This window comes from Paramormyrops kingsleyae, chromosome 16, assembly GCF_048594095.1.
Source record: "Paramormyrops kingsleyae isolate MSU_618 chromosome 16, PKINGS_0.4, whole genome shotgun sequence".
NCBI classification, from domain to species: Eukaryota; Metazoa; Chordata; class Actinopteri; order Osteoglossiformes; family Mormyridae; genus Paramormyrops; species Paramormyrops kingsleyae.
In genome coordinates this window covers 12,969,023-12,990,986 of record NC_132812.1, presented here as the reverse complement: position 1 = coordinate 12,990,986, position 21,964 = coordinate 12,969,023, and the positions used below count along the sequence as shown (strand labels likewise).

General features: G+C 38.2%; 1 protein-coding gene across 9 annotated transcripts in view; it reads right to left on the bottom strand.

Moving 5' to 3' along the window:
* Window positions 1-269: 269 nt before the first annotated feature.
* The window catches only part of pcbp3 (poly(rC) binding protein 3), a 45,712-nt gene continuing 24,017 nt past the window's right edge, over window positions 270-21,964 (bottom strand). For 6 of the 9 annotated variants that reach the window (XM_072700439.1, XM_072700441.1, XM_072700443.1 and 3 more), the window contains 12 exons: window positions 14,037-14,203; window positions 13,626-13,649; window positions 13,311-13,343; window positions 13,103-13,219; window positions 12,822-12,953; window positions 10,550-10,678; window positions 9,763-9,906; window positions 8,715-8,756; window positions 7,320-7,398; window positions 6,355-6,407; window positions 5,309-5,478; window positions 270-4,386 (listed from right to left, as the gene is read on the bottom strand). In XM_072700439.1, the coding sequence (XP_072556540.1) occupies window positions 4,332-4,386; window positions 5,309-5,478; window positions 6,355-6,407; window positions 7,320-7,398; window positions 8,715-8,756; window positions 9,763-9,906; window positions 10,550-10,678; window positions 12,822-12,953; window positions 13,103-13,219; window positions 13,311-13,343; window positions 13,626-13,649; window positions 14,037-14,111 (1,053 nt within the window). In that variant the 5' untranslated portion in view covers window positions 14,112-14,203 and the 3' untranslated portion in view covers window positions 270-4,331. The remainder of the gene's footprint in view (window positions 4,387-5,308; window positions 5,479-6,354; window positions 6,408-7,319; window positions 7,399-8,714; window positions 8,757-9,762; window positions 9,907-10,549; window positions 10,679-12,821; window positions 12,954-13,102; window positions 13,220-13,310; window positions 13,344-13,625; window positions 13,650-14,036; window positions 14,204-21,964) is intronic. The other 3 variants (XM_023801826.2, XM_023801828.2, XM_023801827.2) reach the window with 3 other exon arrangements.

Below are 21,964 nucleotides of genomic sequence, written 5' to 3'. Positions count from 1 at the left end.
CTGCATTGCAAAAGATGCACAAACTTAATAATCTTTTGATTCAGGTAAAAAGGGGAAGCTTGTATTTGGTCTTTTATTGAAATAATGCTACTCTTAGTCACTTGTTAACGACCTGTATGAAAACGCTGAATTTGCTCAGGACCTGGAGTAGAGTAAATTCGTTTGTTGATATTGCAGACCCTCTAGTAGTACAGACTGCATAGAATTGGAGACACCAGACCTTCTTTTATGAAAAACATAATAGTATAATAGTCACAAAATGAGTCTCATTAAGGGAAAAACAAAACTATTTATTTGTCTTGTTACAAAACATTTCAGAGGTAACCTAATCTCAGTACTCTTAATCTAATATAGATCTGCAAGCAGCAAATCATTCAAATTAAAATACAAACTACACTCTTCATTACACTGTCAAAACTGCAGAATTTACATAAGCACAGACCAAAATGTTTTTTTTTTGCTGCTCTAGTACAGGTTAAAAAAACCAAAAATTTAACGCATATATTTAAAAGAATTGGATTATCTTGTCTCCCAAATACTAAAAAGATACTTTTAACACAAATTTTAACACATTATTTAACCATAGTTGTTGGTGTGCAGTTCTCAGCCTCAGCATTTGAGTAGTAATATTATGAAATATCAGACAAAGAAATCTAATTAAAGGAAAAAAAGCAAGCTGTTTACTAGGATTAAATCCATGTGTCATCTGTATATTCTACCCTATTAAAAGCCCACTTTATTGTGTTAAAAACCCAACTGTGAGTTTGAATTTAGTGCCTTGTCTTATTGTCCCATCAAGATTCTAAAAACAATATTTCTGATATTATCCTGGAATTAACAATTACCTGCTTGGCCCCAGGTTAATCACACTGTCAGAAAAAATTTATCACTTTTTTGTAATTCAAAAAGCTAGCTGTGAAAGTAAACAATACATACACAACAACTGTATAACCATGATTAAAATAGTAGTATTAATTAACATTAATTGTAGTTTGTTTGGGGATGGAAACATCAGAACAAAAATATAATTTTTGTAACACTTAAACTATTTCTGTTGTATATTTTCAGACCAAATTCAAGAGTGTTACATATAGAGTGCATTAGGATTGTCTGATTTTACAGTGAACTAGTATTGTATACATTGCATATATGGTATTTATTACACATTCCATAGAGGTTTAATCCAAATTAAATGTTACTTAATTACAATCCAACAAAATCAGATAAAAACACATTTCAAAACAGTGCAAATATTTTGTGGCCATTTCAAGAACACAAAAAAATTAAAGGACAAATTTCAAAGAAAGATACACTCATATCTATCATTCACTGTATATCACTAGTAAACTCTGCATTGAATTATCAAGGCTACAGAAAGTCACACAAATCCATATTTACACAGCCTTTGCATTTACCTCCTTAAAGTAAATTTTTGGATCTGACTACATACTGCTGTGGGATTGTATTCTGTTTGTATCATTAAAGCTACTTAAAATAATATACAAATTACTTAAGATTTGTTGTTGGGCAGGTATTATTTTTCAAAATAAAAAGACACAAAGAGGCCAATAAATTAGTTACTTTAAAAATCACAATTGTCATATCCATTTGTGTAGAATTACATTCAAATTTAGTTTAGCACTAAAACCTTAAATTCAGTTGATGCTAATACACTTAGCTTGACGTATTTATAATTTTTGAATGGTGTTAAAAATACAAAGGTCAGAAGAAATAAATAAGTTTTATCATTGCAACATGTACTGCTCTTCACAGCCTGAAAAACGGAAAACAAACAAAACAAAATACTGACAAATCAATTATTTCATCAATATGGAAAACTCAAATGATAAAAAATAATGCCAGACTGGATAAAGAAAGGTAAAGGTGAATGTTATTTGCGTCATCGCACTCTACAGGTAAGTTTCGAGTCTTCTGGAGATTTGCAATTGAGCACTCATTCATGACCCAGTAGTACTTATTTCTAATGCTGTCCACAAGAAATTAGGGGAAGTAAGTGGTTTTAAATAACGATCAGTATCATTTCATATAGTAACTGATGGTAAACCAGTGGTACATTCCGTGAATCTGTGTGCAAAAATCTAAACCTTATATTTAAATTCAAGCCCAACATCAAATAGCCACAAGCTATTAATAGGAGTGTAGCTGAAGTCAGGTAAACTAACATTGCTTTATTTCGATTACATAAACATCCCAACAATTTTAACCACATTGTGACTTGCAATAAATCTATCAACATCTAAAAAACATAGCCACAGATATTAAAATGCACATGATGATCATGAAACAAAACCAAGACACAATCACGCTACGCAGGTGGCACTGTTGCCACGTTGGGGTTTGGATGGAACCCTTTAACATTCCATAGCTCTGAAAGGATTGGATCAGTTCTAATACTGAGGGCGTAGTGCTCATTTCTAACATGTCACATTGAGTTTGAGAAGTTATGGATTGTAGTACCGTTGTCAATTTGCAACAATGATCAGTAGGCTATATTGAATTTCTAATGTGTGCATGAATGAAGAAAATAATTTTCAAGCCTTTGTGTAATGCAAAGAGCAGAACACCAAGGCAAGAATAACAGATATTTCAGAATTTTTTATGTTTTTCAGAGTGAGGGAAAGAAAATAAAAATCAAATGTGATGTGCAGAAAGCATATAACAGGTGGCATGAATAAGAGTACAAATGGACTGATTTGAGCATTACAATACTGGTATACATTTTAAGAGGAAAAAGTAATATTTTTCAATAATGATAAAATGATTTTAGTAAAATTCTTCAAAACACCTAGATGCACATCTTAAATTAATAATTTATTTGATTACATCATAAGTTATCAAATATGAAATATTCTTCTCTTATAGTTCAAATATTGCAACTATACTGTTTACACAATTGCTAGTATGCTAGAATGTTCACATACCTCAAACATTGTTTAAAATAAACAAAAATACAGAATGCATAATGTATTATATTTATCATTTTGTATGCTGGTCCTACTAAAAGGAAACTTGTACCCTATCCATCTTTATAAACTACCCTGTGTGAAATGCACTGGCCTGAAGTTCCTGGATGAATCAGGTATGGTCTATGCTTTACAACTATGAACAACAATTAAACATTACTTTATAAAACATCAGATTCACAATCATGCAGTTCTATCTTTGTCCACTGACTTAAAAAGGCTTTGATGTGCCTGTAGGGCACAAAATACAGAACAAAAAAAGTATATATATATATATAAACCAAAAAAAGAATCACAGTGAACTTCATGTTATTCAGAATGGAAGGTGACTGCACTAGAGTGCCAAAACAGTACAGTGTCCTTTTAAAACAACACGGGAGCAGGTCTGGAGCAACAAATCAACATAGGATAATGCAGGAGCAGTATGGTCAGTGGGAAATTAGAATGGTATATATAAATATCTATACATTTTTTAAATAAGTTAATCACTTAAAATGCAGGACAGTGAAAACGGTAGAAAGAAAACTAGGTGCAATGCCATTAGCTCAAGAGGGTCATGTGATGCAGTGAAGGATGATTGGTAGAAATTAGAGTGTGCCCATTCCAGTGATCTCAGATGTCAGCCTAGAACAGTTTGGAGAAGAGGGTCAGGGTAAGAGGGTAAAGAAGAGATATAGAAAACAATCATGAGAGCATTTGAGACGTATACAACAAAAGTGAAATCCGTAGTTTACAACCATCGTAATTTCTTGCTGAAGAGCTACATTTTAGGTATGCATTCAAGCCTACAGTGTTAAAGAGGAAAACTAAAAATCCCAATCCCCAAACCCTTGGCCAAATTGATACAAAGTTTACATTATATTTGAATTATAAACTAAGTAAACAATATTTCTTTATAAATTCTCAATAGGATCTTCTCATTGCCCATTTCCATTTTGTTTTTTTATCAGGACCTGAAAAATTGCATCACATCACTCCAGTTCCTCAGCCAACAGCATTGCTTGGTAGCAGTCACATGTACATTTTTTTCACATCACATTTTTGTTGGTTTTCCTGACATGAAAACTGCAGTCCTGCTGAGCAATACAAGCAAACCTAAGAGAGAATAACACAGCTGAATCCTAAATATCTGGCATGCTGGAGAACTGTACCCAAACACTATAAGAACAAAAACAAACTACACCATTTTTTGTCCTTATCAGCAGTTGCCTCCTCATACATGGTGAGGAACTGCTGGAGGTTGACAATCAGATAATAAGTCAGGCCTAGTTTAATCTAAGGGGTACACATCAGTTTAATAGGGAGATGGCGGCTGTAAGCATCGGGTATTGGGGCTGTTTTAGAGCTTCAGGATGTAGACATGGATGAGGGGTCATTCCACATGGCTGCCACGTCTCTGAACCTGCCAGTGGAACCATGGGAAAGCAACATCCATTAGTTTTTTTTTTCTCTTCCCCTGAGTCACTGTTTTTAAGCTATCAACTTGAATATAAAATTATTTAAAGATGCTTCCTCATGCACTTAGGCAAAATTAAAAACATGTCCAGACTGACGGATTTGATTATTTCTTAGCTGTTCCACCTCATGATTATATTGGCCGTTGGGTAGTGTCAATAGAGTGGTGCTTATTTGTACACGCTTATCTCTTACATTTTTGAGCAATGAAGTTAAACTGAAGAGCTTCAGTAAAATACACTGCTATCTGAAATTAAATGAGGATTTAGGCAAAAGAACATGCAAAACCCAATAAAAAGGGGTATTAGAGTGCTTGAGCTGCTGTTGCTCTGAAGTACAGCAGTGACACCTCTGAGTGAAACTACACAGCATGGGAGGATAACATTAGGAGAGTAAAATTAATTGGAATTAATCAATTTTGTGCAATGCAGGTGAGTAGCCAAATAGCTTTTTTCTCCACCTTATCCTTGTATTGCATTCTGGTCATTCCCTATATCAAAGTTGGGGATTTTGTACACAAAAACTAAATTTAGTTACATAAGGATCCCATAATGATCCATAAGCATTTTTTAAAGGCATCATTGTAGTTTTTTTGAATTGTTATTTATTTTAAGTTCTTCATTGTTCTTCTTAAACTTCTTAAGAATGGACAGGCCATTATATCAATATTCAATAAAGAAACCAGTAAAGACATGTAAGCTGAATTTCAGAACCAGAATCACTTCTACTGGCTAAGAATGCGGTCCCCGGACAATGGTCACATACAGTCCAGCTGATATATGCAAAGTGCATGTGTGAGTATACAAAAAGTGCAAGAATGTAGTGCAAGCAATGTTTCTGTATAAAGTGCTACCGGCAAACAGCATTACCTTGCGTTGATGAGGTATTGGGCAAGGCTGATGTTGGCGGGGGTTCCTGTGATGGTGATCTGGCGCTCGGATGACCCTTCCATGGCATTAGCTATTTTGATCTGTGCTCCAGACATCTGCCGGATCTCGTTGATTTTGGTTCCCTGGCGCCCAATTATGCAGCCTATTAGCTGGGAAGAAATCACACAACTTCTTGAAGTAAAGCTCAACCTGAAAGCCCAACCCAGAACAAACTTTGACACTAAGAGGTGGAACTTAGGCATAACTAAGGAAATGCATGCTGTGCATACACACATACAAGCATCCATTATTAATAAAACTACAGTATGCATTTACAAATTAAAATAGTCCATTGCCTTTTTTACAAATTGTATAACACACACCACATTCACAGGTCCACAGTATACACTTCTGTTTACACTCCACGGTATGTATTACAAAGTATTTATGGAGAGCAGAAATACAATACAGTGTCATTCTATAATTTTAGAACCATGAGGAAAAGTCTCATTTTTCATTTTCGATGGAATGCATTTTTTGATGTCAAAATAATGATAGTTACTCATGAAAATAATATTCCATCCATCAACTTATTCAATAGTGGTGCGCCCGAAGCCTGTCCCATAAAGATGGGACGACATCTCAGGAAATATATTCATTTACACAATCGCACGCTATGCTCGACATGCTGATTCATCTAGCCTCACGTTTGTGGGCTGCTGCGTGTCACAGCTGCACATGGAGGGACCAGCGCAAATACGAGCAGGACATGCAAATTCCTCACACATGCAGCTGGTGGGGGCGTTACAAACCCACAACCCTGGAGGTGTACAGTTACAGTGCTACCCACGGCTACCACACCACGCTAAATAAAATATTTATTCACACAAAATCAAAAGAAACATTTTAAATGCATACATTTTAGAATGTGTACAACGTTGATTATTTACTATCACATGGACCTGGTTTATTTGTAGCAATTTCAGTACGGGTCACAAAATGGTGTCCATGGTACAATAAAATCTTTCGCTGTCCCATGTACTCACATCATTGGGAATGGTGAGCTCATGAGTACTGGCCGGGGGACTGGCATCCAAACCTGGGTCAGGGAGCAGGGTGGAGAGAGAGGGCAGCATAAATAGCATTTAACACCGAACCGGGACGTTGTAGTCATGTGACACACCAGCCAAGCCCCTCCGGCTCGTTCACAATCAGGCCTTGCCAAGCCGCATGCTGCTGTGGAGAACAGAACGTCAGCATTTATAAAAAAAAAAATTCATGGAAAAATCCATACATTCACACGTACAGTAAAAGGAAACTTATTTTATAGTTTTACATACTTTTTTGCAATATAAAATGAACACGTATTGCTTAAATATGAGTCATGAGTCTTTGACCGTTAAGAATTTTGAACTTATAAGTGCATCCCAGATTTTCTGAGTAGTATTTTTAATCTGCAGTTAGATGTTACCACAGTTGGCCAATAACATAATATTGCGTCGTTTCTATTCTTGGTGCCTTGGGGGGTATTTTGAAAGGGTTCTTAAAATGTATCATCATAACGCTTGACTGTTGGTAGTTTTGTATATAAATAAAATAGTTTGAACCAGAGCATATCACACAAAATGCAAATTAGACGTTTGCTTTCAGGGAGAACCAGTGCATGGCGCTGTTCTAGTCCAGCGTATAATACGGTTCCCTGCAAGAGAAGGTATTCTGTCAAAAGCCTGGCAGTGAGTCGCGGAGTTTCAGTGTCCATTCACACCATAAACTGTCCTGCACTTCCAGTCACTGCATTGATGAAGCATGACATGGAACAAAATTAATAAAAAAAGAACAAAATACAAACAACACAAAGGAAAAGGAAATGTTATGTCAGCATGGAGAGCAACCACTAGGGGGCATGGTGTGAAAGTGCACCACGAAGTGGAAGAGAGAGAGAAAGAGAAAGAAAGAGAGTTTCTAGAGGTACAAAGAGAAGGAAATCTGAAAAGGGCTTGTGGGTACGTACCAGGGAAAGCGGGGGTGGTCTGTCCGAGGGGAGTAAAAGGGGTTTGCTGCATAGCCAACTGGTGGAGCTTGGTCAACTGCTGAAGGGGATGGGAGGGACAGTACAACTAAGAGGTTATTGTTAAAACACAGGTGAAAGCAAGAAATCAAGAACTGAACTAGAATAAAGAAACAACAAGGAGGAGCCATGACACATTGTGGTGGAAAAGGAGAAAAGGAGAGAGAAAGAGAGAGAGGGGGAACTTGAGCTGGACTCGGCCTGACATTGTCCGGATCTGTGGTGTGCCGCCATTTTCCCCATTGCTGAGCTGGAAATGAACACCTTCAGAGCCAAAATGTTTAAATAGGTTACCCTTGTGATTTGTAAACTTTTGTATATTTTGGGCTGTATTCTGACTCTCTATATTGTGTACATGCTAATAACAATAGTCTGTTGTGATTATGTTGGATATATTGCTCAAATACAGCACATTGTGACATTTAGTGCACGCTTTTGATATCTTTGGTGGATAATTAAGGAACATATGCCTCTTCTTCCTCTTACGTTTGTCGCCTGTTTGAATAGTTTCCACCTGCACTCTTCTCGTAAAATATTGTAAATTAGTAAATTCCTTTAACCATCTCAGCCTCATCGGCCAGCAATAAGGATGTTACCGAAACAGCGCTTCAGTCACTGGGAAATGGTTATAATGAGGTAGAGTTGACATAAGTGTCATTTTAGTGATATGAAGTCATCCATTGTTACCACCAGATATAAATGGCTGCATTACCCAAAAAAAAGAGAATTCCACCATTCCCGATTTTCTATCTACTACATTCAAATTACTTTAAATAGCTGATTATTGGGCTTTGGATTTGTACTGAGGAGGTGTTAATCCCAGCAGCCAAAGACATGGTCATGTTGCATCAAATACTCATATTTTCCCACATCAAAATAATAATTTAAAATGATTTCATATTCTACAATCTACATCTTAAAGTACTCAACCAGCTTGAAATAGTAATTTTTTCATTGGCCTTTGATGTTTATATAATGCAGTATTTCCCAACCCGGTCCTTGCCGACCGCCAGACAGTCCACATTTTTGCTCCCTGTCAGCTCCCAGTAAAACATGGTCTGTCTGTTGTCCCTGAGGACTGGGTTGGGAAACACTAATGTAAGACATAACTTCTTTGTGAAATATGTATTTCACAACCTGTATATGTACCACAATATGTATCAGAAATCTATCCATTCATCTTCAACCTGCTAATTTCAGTACTGGCTTGAGGGGACATATTGGACATGTGGTATTAATATTGTTATTACTAGTTAATATTAATATGAGTAGAGTTGCTGGTATAGGCATGCGAGCACTGAACACAAAAAACAGGGCAAACAGCCCCTGGTCACTCACATCTGGGTGCGGAATGGCATACTGTCCCTGAATTGTGTAGGCCTGTGGAAAGGAAAGACAAAAGGTACTTTAAAATTATGATCAGCGCTAGTTCAATTCACTCCACAGTTTATAATTAATATATTCTAATTTGAACATCTTAAAAGGATTAAACACACATCATGTTAAAAGAAGGAAATCATGAATTTACAAAAAAGAGATTTCATGCCACAAATGGGAAATCTGTAAAATGACAAACTGTTTATTCCAAATTACCCAGCAAAACAAAACTTATTTTATAGTTTTATTAATCATACTCAGTACATTTGTACATATTTACATTTGCTCTGTGCTTAAACGGATGTCAAACTGACAAATTAACAAAGTTAAAATGCAATTTCAAAATTTTTTGATCTTTGCAATTTCACACTATGTCAGATGCTAAATACCAAAAATGTATGAAAAGCCTGAGATTGGCTTAGGAACATTTTAATTATTCATTCATTATGTTGCCATTGCTGGGGAAAATGGCATTCTAATCATGCTGATAAACATACTAACAAAATATCCATATATAATATTTTTCATGTAATAATTCAATGTTAAATGTCTTCTAATAAAATTTAAATTAACTAATTAATGTTAATTAATAAATCAATTTCATGTTAATATGTTACTAGCAAGGTTACAGTCACCATTTATTTTTAGTTATGGTAGTGAAGATACAACCAATATAACACGTATATGCTATTGTTTCCTGGAGAACAGGGGTGTCGAACTCTAGTCCTGGGGGGCCGGAGTCCTGTGTAGCTGTGAACTACCTGTGTAGTTCTTTCCCTGTTCCACAACAAATGATTCAGCTCAAGAGCTGTGTGGTAATTAGCACAAGGAGTTGAATCAGGTGTGTTAAATGATGGGAAACCCAAAAATGTGCAGGGCTCCGGCCCCCCAGGACTGGAGTCTGACACCCGCGCTGGAGAAGCACTGCTCTCCCTACATGAGCATCTCCCCAGCTAGCTGGGCCCAGTGGCATGCAAGTGAGACGGTGAGAAAACCTGAGGGCACTAACAGGCAGTGGCTGGTGCTGCAGTAAAAGGCTGAGGTTGGCTGCAGACGCTGCCAGGGGGTCGGCTCTTACCTGGCCACCTGAAAAAATGACGGGGGTGGAGGCGGGCTTGGGGCGGTAGGGGATGGTGGCACCTTTTGGTGGGGACTAGGAGAGGGGAAGAGGGACAGGGAGAGAGAGAGAGAGTTAGAAGAGAAAGAGAGAGAAAGAGTCAGTGAGAGAAACAGAGGGAAGGGTAGGACAGGTGAAAGCGGGAATGTGATATAAACATTTCTGAAACATGTTAACTGTTCTTGCTTGAGGAGAATATGGTGAAACAATGAGAAGCACATTACAAAAACACTTTTCCACAAGACTTTGATATAGATTGTCAGCATCCAAACTATTCACTTTTACCTGAAACAATTCCCTTTTACAAATATGAAAAAAGACATGTTGAATATTTATTTCTCAGCAGTCAATAAGCTAACATGCAAATGGATTACTATAAAAGACTAGGCAGAAAGTGAAAAATTATTTCTCTCAAAGGGACATATAACTATTACAACATTGTTGCGCAAATTCCAGTTAGTAAAACAGAGTCAATACTCCACAGATTATTAACGCAAATACACATAAAAAAAACATCCTGTGAGCCTGAGGCAGCCCCTCAGACCTAGGCAGTCGCCTATGTCACCTAACGGATTGACCAGCACTGTTCAGTTTCATGAACTCCATAACAGGCTATGCTTTGCCCGAATTCATGCAGAATGTGTGGTGCAATCCCAGCATGCCTCATGCTGTACACTACCTCCAGCATGACCACACATATCTGTTTGACACATTGGATGATGGCATCTGGGGTCCCCGAGATTGTCACGGCACGTTCTGTGGAATTCGGAAGCATGTCCCCCGCCACCTGCACTTGGGCACCTGTGGACTGGAGAGAAATACAGTGCAAATGAACAGAGAATAATCCCTCTAATCCCTCCCTCCCAGATCATGGAGCAAAAATGTGGACTGCCTGCCAGGGAGCTGGGAAGGAGCAAAAACATGGGCCGACTGTGGGTCCCCGAGGCCCAGATTGGAAAACACTGCTCTACGGGATTAATAAGGTACTCACTCTCTCTCTTTCTCTCTCTCTATTTTACCTACTTACAACATTATGAAAATCATTTAATCATTCACATGTTTTTTTTTACAAATTTAATTGTCATATTTTTTAAATTATATTTTAAAGTACGGAGTTGATTTACTTATCTATCCATCTTCTAATCATTTTAATCTAGTTCAGGGTCAACAATAAGTCCTTAGTTTTTATGTACAAGTACTGTATAGTGATGTGTAGGGGGGCTGTTATAGATTTTGAACCCAATGAAAGAATATCATATTGGGCCCCCAACCCAGACCAATCCAATTGTGGTCCAAGTTTTTTAGGGCCCTTGTCACTCAGGCCTTCGCCACATGAACACGGGTATTTTTTTAAAACACAGCTTTTTCTCTGAGTTGTGGCCTTTTGTTCACATGTAAACAGCACTTTAGGTCATTGAAAATGGAGCTTTTGCAAAACTCTATAAGGTCAGAGTGTGTGCCGTAATCTACTTTGTTATCTACTTTGCTTGACATCAGAATGTGCGCCGTTATCTACTTTGCTTGATGTCAGAGTGTGAGCCATTATCCACTTTGCTTGATGTCAAAGTGTGCGCCGTTATCTACTTTATCATCTACTTTGCTTGATGTCAAAGTGTGCGCCGTTATCTACTTTATCATCTACTTTGCTTGATGTCAAAGTGTGCGCCGTTATCTACTTTATCATCTACTTTGCTTGATGTCAAAGTGTGCGCCGTTATCTACTTTATCATCTACTTTGCTTGACGTCAGAGTGTGAGCCGTTATCTACTTTGCTTGACGTCAGAGTGTGTGCCGTTATCTACTTTGCTTGACGTCAGAATGTGCGCCGTTATCTACTTTGCTTGACGTCAGAGTGTGTGCCGTTATCTACTTTGCTTGACGTCAGAGTGTGTGCCGTTATCTACTTTGCTTGACGTCAGAGTGTGAGCCGTTATCTACTTTGCTTGACGTCAGAGTGTGTGCCGTTATCTACTTTGCTTGATGTCAGCGTGTGAGCCGTTATCTACTTTGCTTGATGTCAGAGTGTGTGCCGTTATCTACTTTGCTTGACGTCAGAGTGTGTGCCGTTATCTACTTTGCTTGACGTCAGAGTGTGAGCCGTTATCTACTTTGCTTGATGTCAGAGTGTGTGCCGTTATCTACTTTGCTTGACGTCAGAGTGTGAGCCGTTATCTACTTTTCTTGACGTCAGAGTGTGTGCCGTTATCTACTTTGCTTGACGTCAGAGTGTGAGCCGTTATCTACTTTGCTTGATGTCAGCGTGTGAGCCGTTATCTACTTTGCTTGATGTCAGAGTGTGTGCCGTTATCTACTTTGCTTGACGTCAGAGTGTGAGCCGTTATCTACTTTGCTTGACGTCAGAGTGTGAGCCGTTATCTACTTTTCTTGACGTCAGAGTGTGTGCCGTTATCTACTTTGCTTGACGTCAGAATGTGCGCCGTTATCTACTTTGCTTGATGTCAGAGTGTGTGCCATTATCTACTTTGCTTGACGTCAGAATGTGCGCCGTTATCTACTTTGCTTGATGTCAGAGTGTGTGCCGTTATCTACTTTGCTTGACGTCAGAATGTGCGCCGTTATCTACTTTGCTTGATGTCAGAGTGTGCGCCGTTATCTACTTTGCTTGACGTCAGAATGTGCGCCGTTATCTACTTTGCTTGATGTCAGAGTGTGCGCCGTTATCTACTTTGCTTGACGTCAGAGTCTGAGCTGTTATCTACTTTGCTTGATGTCAGAGTGTGGGCCATTTGCTGTTTACATTAGGTAAGTCTGCTAACGACAGCGCATTTTTAGCGTTTTCATGTGGACGGAGATTTTTTTAAAAACAGCGTTTGTGTGGGCGGGATTTTTTTCAATCCTTAGGGAGGAAAACCACCGTTTTAAAAAATACTTGTGTTTTTTGCATATTACTGATTAGCAAAGTAATGGTACATTGTTCATTAATTGCTCACCTCCCTCATCTCCTTGATCTTGGAGCCTCCTTTGCCAATGAGAGAGCCGCACTGGCTGGCTGGCACCACTAGCCGCAGCGTGACGGGTGGTTTGCTGGTGGCTGGACTGTTGCTCATGGAATTTATAATGTCCTGGAAGACCATGGAAGCATAGCACATCCTGTTTTCTTGTCTCATTCCTTTGGTAGATTAAGTACAATTTTAACAATTTTGAAAACAATGCATGAAGTGTGTCATTAAAATCAGAGCACATTTATCTGACAAGGGAAGGTAAACGGTACCTCTTCGAATTTGTAGGCAATCATGGCAAAAGCCTTGAAGATAGCATCTGTTGGGCCTGTGATGGTGACTATCCTCTCTGGACAGTTTCCCTCTGAAATATTGATTCGTGCACCACTCTGTGGAAAATATATGAACCGGTAGACATTGAAAAAGGCCAGCATATACATATCTTTCACATTAAAGTATGAAATACAACTATAAACGTACCTCCTCACGCATTTTCTTTACTGTTTCCCCTTTCTGAGAAAAAGGAACAAATTCAAAATTCTCAGATTTAACACTGAAGAAAGCCCCCTCCCAGGAAAATTAACTTTACATAATTTCATACATCTATCAAACATACATTGATTTTAAAATGATACAGCCCAGTGGTGGCAGACAGATTGATGTATTAAACATTTAATAAGAACCTTGTTGATTTAGCTGCCTAGGATACAACCTTAACTAGGAATAAACAATAATAAATATAAATATAAATTTATGCAGTGTTTGCTCAGTATGTAAAACACATAAACTACTAACCTTGCCAATGATGCTTCCCACTTCCTATAATGAATAAAAAAAAACAGTAACTTTTTCCATACTGTACCTCTGCTTTTGTTTCATGCAACATGTTGCCTAAGATATTTGAAAGTAAATCCAACCTAGGCTGCAAGCTAAGACAATTCAGAGATGATGAACAAGAACACAGAGAGATATCCAATCTGTTTTGGCACAATCTGAATATGACGGAAGATTACGAGCATGGGTTCTGACATGGCTCTGAGAACAAAGGAACATTGTCCTTGAATCTTCCTAAACCAACGAACACTTAGTCATGAAAGTGATGCACAGACAGACGCTGAAAGGCATCTGAGTCAGTGCAGGCAGCCTTTGGGATCTTGTCCCTGTTATATACCCCCTCCCCAAACACCACTCACTGCCAATGCCTACTTTGCCATGCATGAGGAGTCGGATGGTGAGGGTGACATTCAGCCCTCCTTCTGACTGGATTTTGGTAGGGTCCATACTGGGAGTGGAGGTGAGGCAGGACTTAAGTCACGTGACAGGAATCCCCCAAAGGCTAGAAGAGTGTGATGGTAATGCAGCCAACCAGTCACCTGTGAGGATGACAGAAAATGACACATACAGGACAGTCATTACGAGCTGAATAGCAATTTAGTGACACTTGTTAAATCTCCATACAATCATTAATGCATCGTTCTCCTTTGTTCCCCCACAAAAAAGATCAAAGTGGAAAGGATGTGATTCTATTTTGTACTGTGATCATCGCTAGCTCCAATTTATTATTATTTGAGTAATAATTTTATGCCTGGTTGCAACACAAGAGGGAGCACTCTTCAAACATTCAGTTACCATTCTGAGCAGTACAAACAGCTGAATAATATTAAGCATCAAAGATACTACATCAAAATAAGCCATTGCCATTTTTCTCTTTTAACTTTCTGTGTGCAAAAATCCTGCTTTTGACATTTATTTTATTTTTTATTGATTATTTTACTTTTTTTTTTTGCAACGTCAGCCAAAGGAGTCATTTTGAAAAGGTTTCTTTCACAGAAAATGAAGACGCCTCGTTAACCGTGTAAGAAAATGATGTACAGTCACAAAGAAAAAAACGGGCTCAGCACCTTCAGTATGCCGTAATAGTATTTCAGACAGTATTTCATCCAGTATTTCATTTCTGTACTACTGCAAATACTTTCCAGCTGCATTTGACTTTGCAGTTTTGAACATTGAATCAGAAAAGAGGCAGTAATTCTGAAACCTCAGAAATAATGGGCAGGGCAGTTTTAACCAAGAGTATACAGTAGGTATTTTTCCCTCCTCAGCATTTGTTCTACATGTATACTTTCAAAACCATCCTTTCAATGTACTAGACAAGCAATTTTATAATGAGGTACAAAACAAATGCAATTTTGGTGCGTAACGTTGAACCGGAAAAGGTGCAGTAATTCTTAACCTCAGAAATAATGGGCAGGACAGTTTTTGCCAACAGTGATTTCGCCTCTAGGATCAGGGCGAAAGTCTCTGCTTTGGCACTAGCGTATCTGTGTGGAGTTTGCATGTTCTCCCCATGTCATCATTGGGTTTTCCGGTGCCCTACCCTCCCCCGGGTCAAAACCATTTGGAGTTGCTAAATTGCCTTTAGGTGTGAATGATGTGTGTGCCCTGCCATGGGTTGGCACCCCATCCTGGGATATTTCCTGCCTTAGGCCAGTAGCTTCCAGGGTAAACTCTGGACCCCACAACTCTGCATTGGACAAGTGGGTAAAAAAAATGAATGGATGGATTTTTGCCGTGCATTTTAATAACAAAGAAGGAGGAAAAGATGTTTGTGGGTTGCGGAGCTCTTTATAATCCACTGGACTATGATCAAAACTTACAGAACCAGAGACTGAAAGACTGAGAAGTGAAGCAAAGCCTTTTTATTCACAGGGTAAAAAAGAATGATTGTTCAGATAATAACAGGGAACGAAAATTGGGCCGAGGTGATTCAGGGTGCAAGATGTAAAGAGACAAGGCAGGAAGGACAGAGAGGCCTAGGAGGAAAAGGCAATGAGAGGCAATGGGAAGGAAAGAAAATGGTAGAGAAGACAGGAGGAGAGAATGAAACGATGGTGGGAGGATCTGTGGTTGAGAAATAATATCTGTAATCAGCTGTCCTTTAATTTACCAACAGAGCCCAGACTGCAGGAAAGCCGTAATCCTGCGTTAACTCCATCCCAAGGATCTAGTGGACGACACAAATAAATCTCCCTGGACATTGGTGATGTACCCAGCAGGAGATGCAGAGGTCCTGATCGCCTGTGAGACCTGACTAATGGTTCTTCTCAGAATCCCAGAGTGTTGAACCAAACACAGTGCCAGAAGAGCTGTAGTTTAAGCAGCGAATATGAACTTCGAACTTAATTTCCCTCCTGAATAATTATTGACAACAAGTAAGCAAGAACCTCATTAAAAAAAAAAAGCTCATAGAACAATGAGCAGTGCATCAGTGGGTGACGTGGGGTCATCCAAACACACTGGTAACCAATCTTCTTTCACCATTCATGCTATGATTGGACAGGGAAAAATACACGATTTGATGAATCACACAAACAAATCACCAGAAAAGGAATGTTACTTTCAACACCTGACCAATACCACTTCAGTCATTACAGCTGATGATCACTGCACGAAATATCTGAATTATTTGTATAATGAATCTGAATGAACTGTTCCATGGATATTTGTATTGACGTACATGTTGGTTTGATGTTAATTTGGCTGAAAAATGTCGAGTACCTATTAGGAGCAGTATTCCTCCTGACATCTGATGTAGAAAGTGGGTCAAGCCTCCGATAAAGAGCTTCTGGCCCCTTCCTCTATGGAAGCTATTGAATTAATCACGCTTTACGCTTGGGCAGGCAGCACATCCAAAATGGTATTTTCTCTCACTCTTTTTCTTTCCCATTGCTTTGTGTTCCGTACGGAAATAGCTAAGAGCACACACACAAAGCATTATATTTTTCCTACACTGTCATTTTATGTCGTAATGCTTCTCTTCTTGAAAGTCCACTTAACTGATGATTCAAGAAAAAAAAAAACTGAATTAGGAAATAAAGTCATACCTTCGAAAGATTTATATTTAATTTTGAAGTGTTTCATTTCACTTAATCATGGTTACAGTTGTGAGGAAAAGTTTCTGAGGTCCACTGGAATTATCAGTAAGTCTGTAACATTTCCAGCTTAATGTGCTTTACCTACTCTTCTGAGGTCCTCTGAAAATATTTTAGATTGGGCCATATTGCACAGAATTTCAGTTCTAAAGTACAAGAAATCTAAATTATGTGTATTTTTTATATGGGAGGCAAGGTTTAACCCACACCTGAATTGACTGGAACACTCCTATTACCCTCTTTTCATCAATGACCTTCATTGTTTGTACCATATATTCAATTTAAATATGGCAGCATGAAATGCTTATTTGTTAAAGATTGCATTCATGCCATTTATTCAAAAATTTAGCTGACTGGTTCGCCAACTTTTTCTGACATCTATGAGTAATTCCATATTTCCGTTAAAAGACCCAGCATGATTAACTTTTACAGTCTGCAACATGTCTGACACATAGCTGGCTTGTGAATACAGGTGCATTTTACCGATAACCACATGCGTATGAGCTGCTCTGAGCGTGCGGCATATCTTGATGTTCCTCACTTATGCACGATGCCCCAGCACTGTATGGCAATGTGCTTCATTCCCCTGGCTCTTCACCTCCACCCCCCTGCTCTTTCCCCCCCACCCCCAACACCAGCAACTGGGTCACTATTGCTGTTAGACATCAATGCAGGTTTTCAGTGATTCCAGGGTTCCTAAAAAAACTACCACTTTACAATAACACTACCCTTATCACAGGTTTATGAATGGTTTATAATCATTACTAATCACATTGTAACATTTTGTAAATCGTTAGCAGACAACTATAAAATGTTATAACAGTTTTCTTTTTATTAATGAGTTAAAACCATTTATAAAGTAGCAAAATGGAGCCTTATCGTAAAGTGGAACTTTCATTCTATTGCTATACCTTTTAGAGTAACCAATCTTTCACCATTCATGCCATGATTGGATAGGGAAAAATACACAATTTGACGTATCACACAAACAAAATTTATGTTCTAAGATACTCTCAAGATTTCTAACATATCTGTTTGCATACTATTTAACAGATAAGTATTAAGAGATGCTGGGGTCTTCAATTCAGCCAGATCAAACACAGGGCATTACTGACTACATGCAATACAGTCCAGAGCAAACAGCACGTTTAAAATTTTACTTCTTTTTGTAGAATGCTGATTATTTTTATCAAACGATGATAAGATTGAGCTGAAATCTGCCTAAAACAAATGAGAATTGACCCAACAAGTAGAAATATAAATGCCTTAAATCGCTATAATTCTCTCCAGAGAAACAAATTTTATAAACATTTTTAAACTTTTACATGTCAAAAATGTTAGTAGTCTGGCCTAAATAAAGCACCACAAATAAAAAAATCTATTAATTAATTTTCACTTTCAATTTGTCGTCCTTGAAGAGAGATGTTTCTCAGTGAGTATAAACCACATGGGTACTTAAAATCATTCAGAGCTGCTTTATATGCTCAAAAACTATGGAATGTCCATTAAGCAAGTGAGTGCAGAATAGAGCCTATTTAGCTGTTATTAGAAAAAAAATAACAATTTTGATTTATTCCAACATCATGTGGTCAATACTTTTAATAGCTGTCATTCACTATGTTTCTGTATTTCTGCAAATTTGTATTGTAACTATTTTTGGGAGTCGTCAAGAACAACCTGGATATTATTTTTCATTTTTAATTCCATGATTAGTTTAGCATCCATGTTGTACTGACAAATGCAAATACTCCACCACACCACATTTAAAAATGGCCTGTTTCACATTGTCAGCTTGACAAGCCCTTGTAAGACCAGGATGTGCCTTAAATATAAAGTTTCCCTGGCTTGAGCACTAGGAGATGTGGCAGTGAGAGGAGGCTAGGAACTACTGTGATTTATCATATTAAGCAGATCACTACTCTTGTCAGTGGATCAAGAGGCCATGTAAAATACGCAGTGACAGTATTTATTAGCAAAAAATGGCTCATGCTAAATATCTAGGCAAATTACAGCCAGCAGGAGTGTGCTTGTCCATTCCATCTCTCCACACATGCACTAAACCTGATACGCTCAATGCAGGAATAAAAAAAAATATAGACTTTGGTTCAATAGGACTGTACCACATTAATTAACTTTTTATTAACACTCGAGAGGAACATGGTAACAAAACTTAAGGCAAGACAATTAAATATTCTTCTACTAGGCCCAGAGATGATCACTTCCTCTCAAGCAGGATCCAGGGAGGGACAATTTTAGGCTATGTAATACAGACCACACAGTACAATTCTATTAACTAGTGCATCAAATAGACATGTTCATTCAGTTAAAAAGCAAACGTCATTTGAAGAAGTATATGACTAGAGGTTTTGCTGACATTTTAGTCATATTTTATTTCTCATTTTGGCTTCAGTGTGACATTGGCTTTATTTTTTTTTCAATATTTGGAAAATATGAAATAAATTGTAACCAGTACGTTTTTTTCAATATAAATTCTACATAACATTGCACAAAGCTGAATACAATTATACAAATAAACAAAACAATGAGTACTCAATAAAAATTTTTTTTTAAAAAAACAGACAAAAAAGCTACCGGTTCAATAAATGCACAAACAATCGAGGCCAAAGACTGTGTTTCAGTTTAGATTGAGAAAGACAATTGGAAAAAGAGCTACAGGACCACACAGCTCACAGGACGCCTGCAAGCTTAGCTGCTCTTGCTGCCCATGATTAAAGCACCACCGCCTGACCTTGCCCAGCCACTCTGCTAAGTCCTCCCCCCGGACACATGTGTCCAGTCGGTATGAGGACGACAGAGGTACTCATGGGACCATTTTTGACCTTCCTTTGCAGTAAGTATCAACCCAAATCATGCTACTTATCCTTAACTGAAGCTGCAGAAATTTAACTAATCTGGTCTGCCATTCTAAAGTTAAAATAAACATCTATCCATCCATCCATGTTCTAAATACTTAGTCAGAGTTGCAGGAGAAATTGGAGACTTAAAATAATTAAATACCTGTAGATAATTCACCTGAAGGATCATGTCATGTCACTGTATTAGAAGACTTCTTTAAATAGTGGATCCCTTAATTAATAAAACACAGTTTATAGTTCATTGTGCCAAAATGTACATTGGTTTCTTTTGCCCTTCGAAAAGCAGGGAGACCCAAATATAGAAGCGGATAAAAATTGCTATATAATCTGACGCAATCCCCTGTCATCTGGCTCTATCCTAATCCTCCCAGACAAGAGACATGTTATTACTACATTTTAATATCAACCATCCATGAAGAGCATCAGTGAAGCAAACCCTGCTTATGAGCATTATGCTTATGAGTACACAGCCGTGTTATCCACCGAGGGGGAAATTGAAACATCTCTAGCCTCCATACATGTAGCTCATATATTACTGGGTACATGTCTTTTGTAATTGTCTTTTGTAAATTCTGCTACTATGAGAATTGTAAACACCTCAGGGAGATGTAAAACGGTGAGTGTCACATTTTAGAGATTTAGTTTTTATTTTTCTTGAAGATAAATGAGGATTCATCACAGGCAATAATACAGAGAAGATAATTACACTATATGAGTGCTGTCAGCTTTTCTTATTTATAAACAAAATGCATAGAGGATAATTAAGAAAAAGTATATTTCTATGATTGTGCAGCATCTTGCATGTGCGAAACGTATTTCCATACAGCATAAGAAAAAGCAACAATGAGCTGATAATAATAAGCTAAAAACGTCCTACTGTACCGTTAAAGGCGGATACCATTGATTCAGATATTTACAGACGTGGTACTAAACAAGTGAATCAATGTAACAGGAGTACTAATCATGAGTATTTTTTTATAGTAACATATTAGACATAATGCACTTGTTTATTATGTTATAGTAACATAATAGAATGCATTCTTTGTTTAGAAACAATGGGTTGAACATTTTAGAAGCGATATTAGGAATGTTTCCAGAAATGGATTTTGTAGCATTCCATTAATGTGAGTTGTAAGTTTGTCAAGCTGTACAGTTTATCAAAAGGAAATGCATGTAGATATATAATAAAAATACAGTGGTAAGCAAGACACATACAGGCCAATAGTTTGTTTAGCAAATTAAATGAATATGTTGCAGAAAAGGACGCAAATATATGATTACATATAGCCATGTTTCTTTGGCATCTGAAATTGTGTCTTAAAGTACGGAGAGATCAAGGAAACTGCTTGCTTGTTTGAATTTTTTGCCATTTCCTATTAACATACATGAGACGAGCCCCCTTTCACCATCAGAACCTGAAACCCCAAACCCCTCATTCTCTCAAAAGCAAAAAAATCCATGTATTAACAATACAAAGAGATGCATGTACAGTATATTATTAAGCTACCAATGTGAATTCTTAAAGTTCCAGCAGGAATAGAACATATAGACTAGTATCATACATATCATACAGCATGTATGTACTGTCTGGATAAGCTCTAAAACAGAAATTTAAATATCAAGAATAATTAGTAGAAAATGAGAATTTAAAATTATGTGTGTAATAATTTTAAAGAGCTCTAGAGTTGTCCTTCTTAAGCACTATTCAATTAGAATGCTGAGTCATAGGCAGAAGACCAGCTAGAAGCATCGGATTAATGGGTCTGCTGATAAATGGACCATTCCTCCATTTGTCTCATCATTTTTATGTTCACGGTGTTGCAGTCATGCACTTGTTTATGCTTCTGGCTATAACAAGATTAACAAAAGTTTTAGGAGAGCATCACCTGTCTGCTCCCAATGAATAAGTAAAACACACGTTGGTGAGGCTCGGGCATGCTGCCAACGGAACGGGCAGGTCTCTTCTGAGCAAACACACGTTGGTGAGGCTCGGGCATGCTGCCAAAGGAACGGGCAGGCCTCTTCTGAGCAAACACACGTTGGTGAGGCTCGGGCATGCTGCCAACGGAACGGGCAGGCCTCTTCTGAGCAAACACACGTTGGTGAGGCTCGGGCATACTGCCAACGGAACGGGCAGGCCTCTTCTGAGCAAACACACGTTGGTGAGGCTCGGGCATGCTGCCAACGGAACGGGCAGGCCTCTTCTGAGCAAACACACGTTGGTGAGGCTCGGGCATGCTGCCAACGGAACGGGCAGGCCTCTTCTGAGCAAACACGTTGGTGAGGCTCGGGCATGCTGCCAACGGAACGGGCAGGCCTCTTCTGA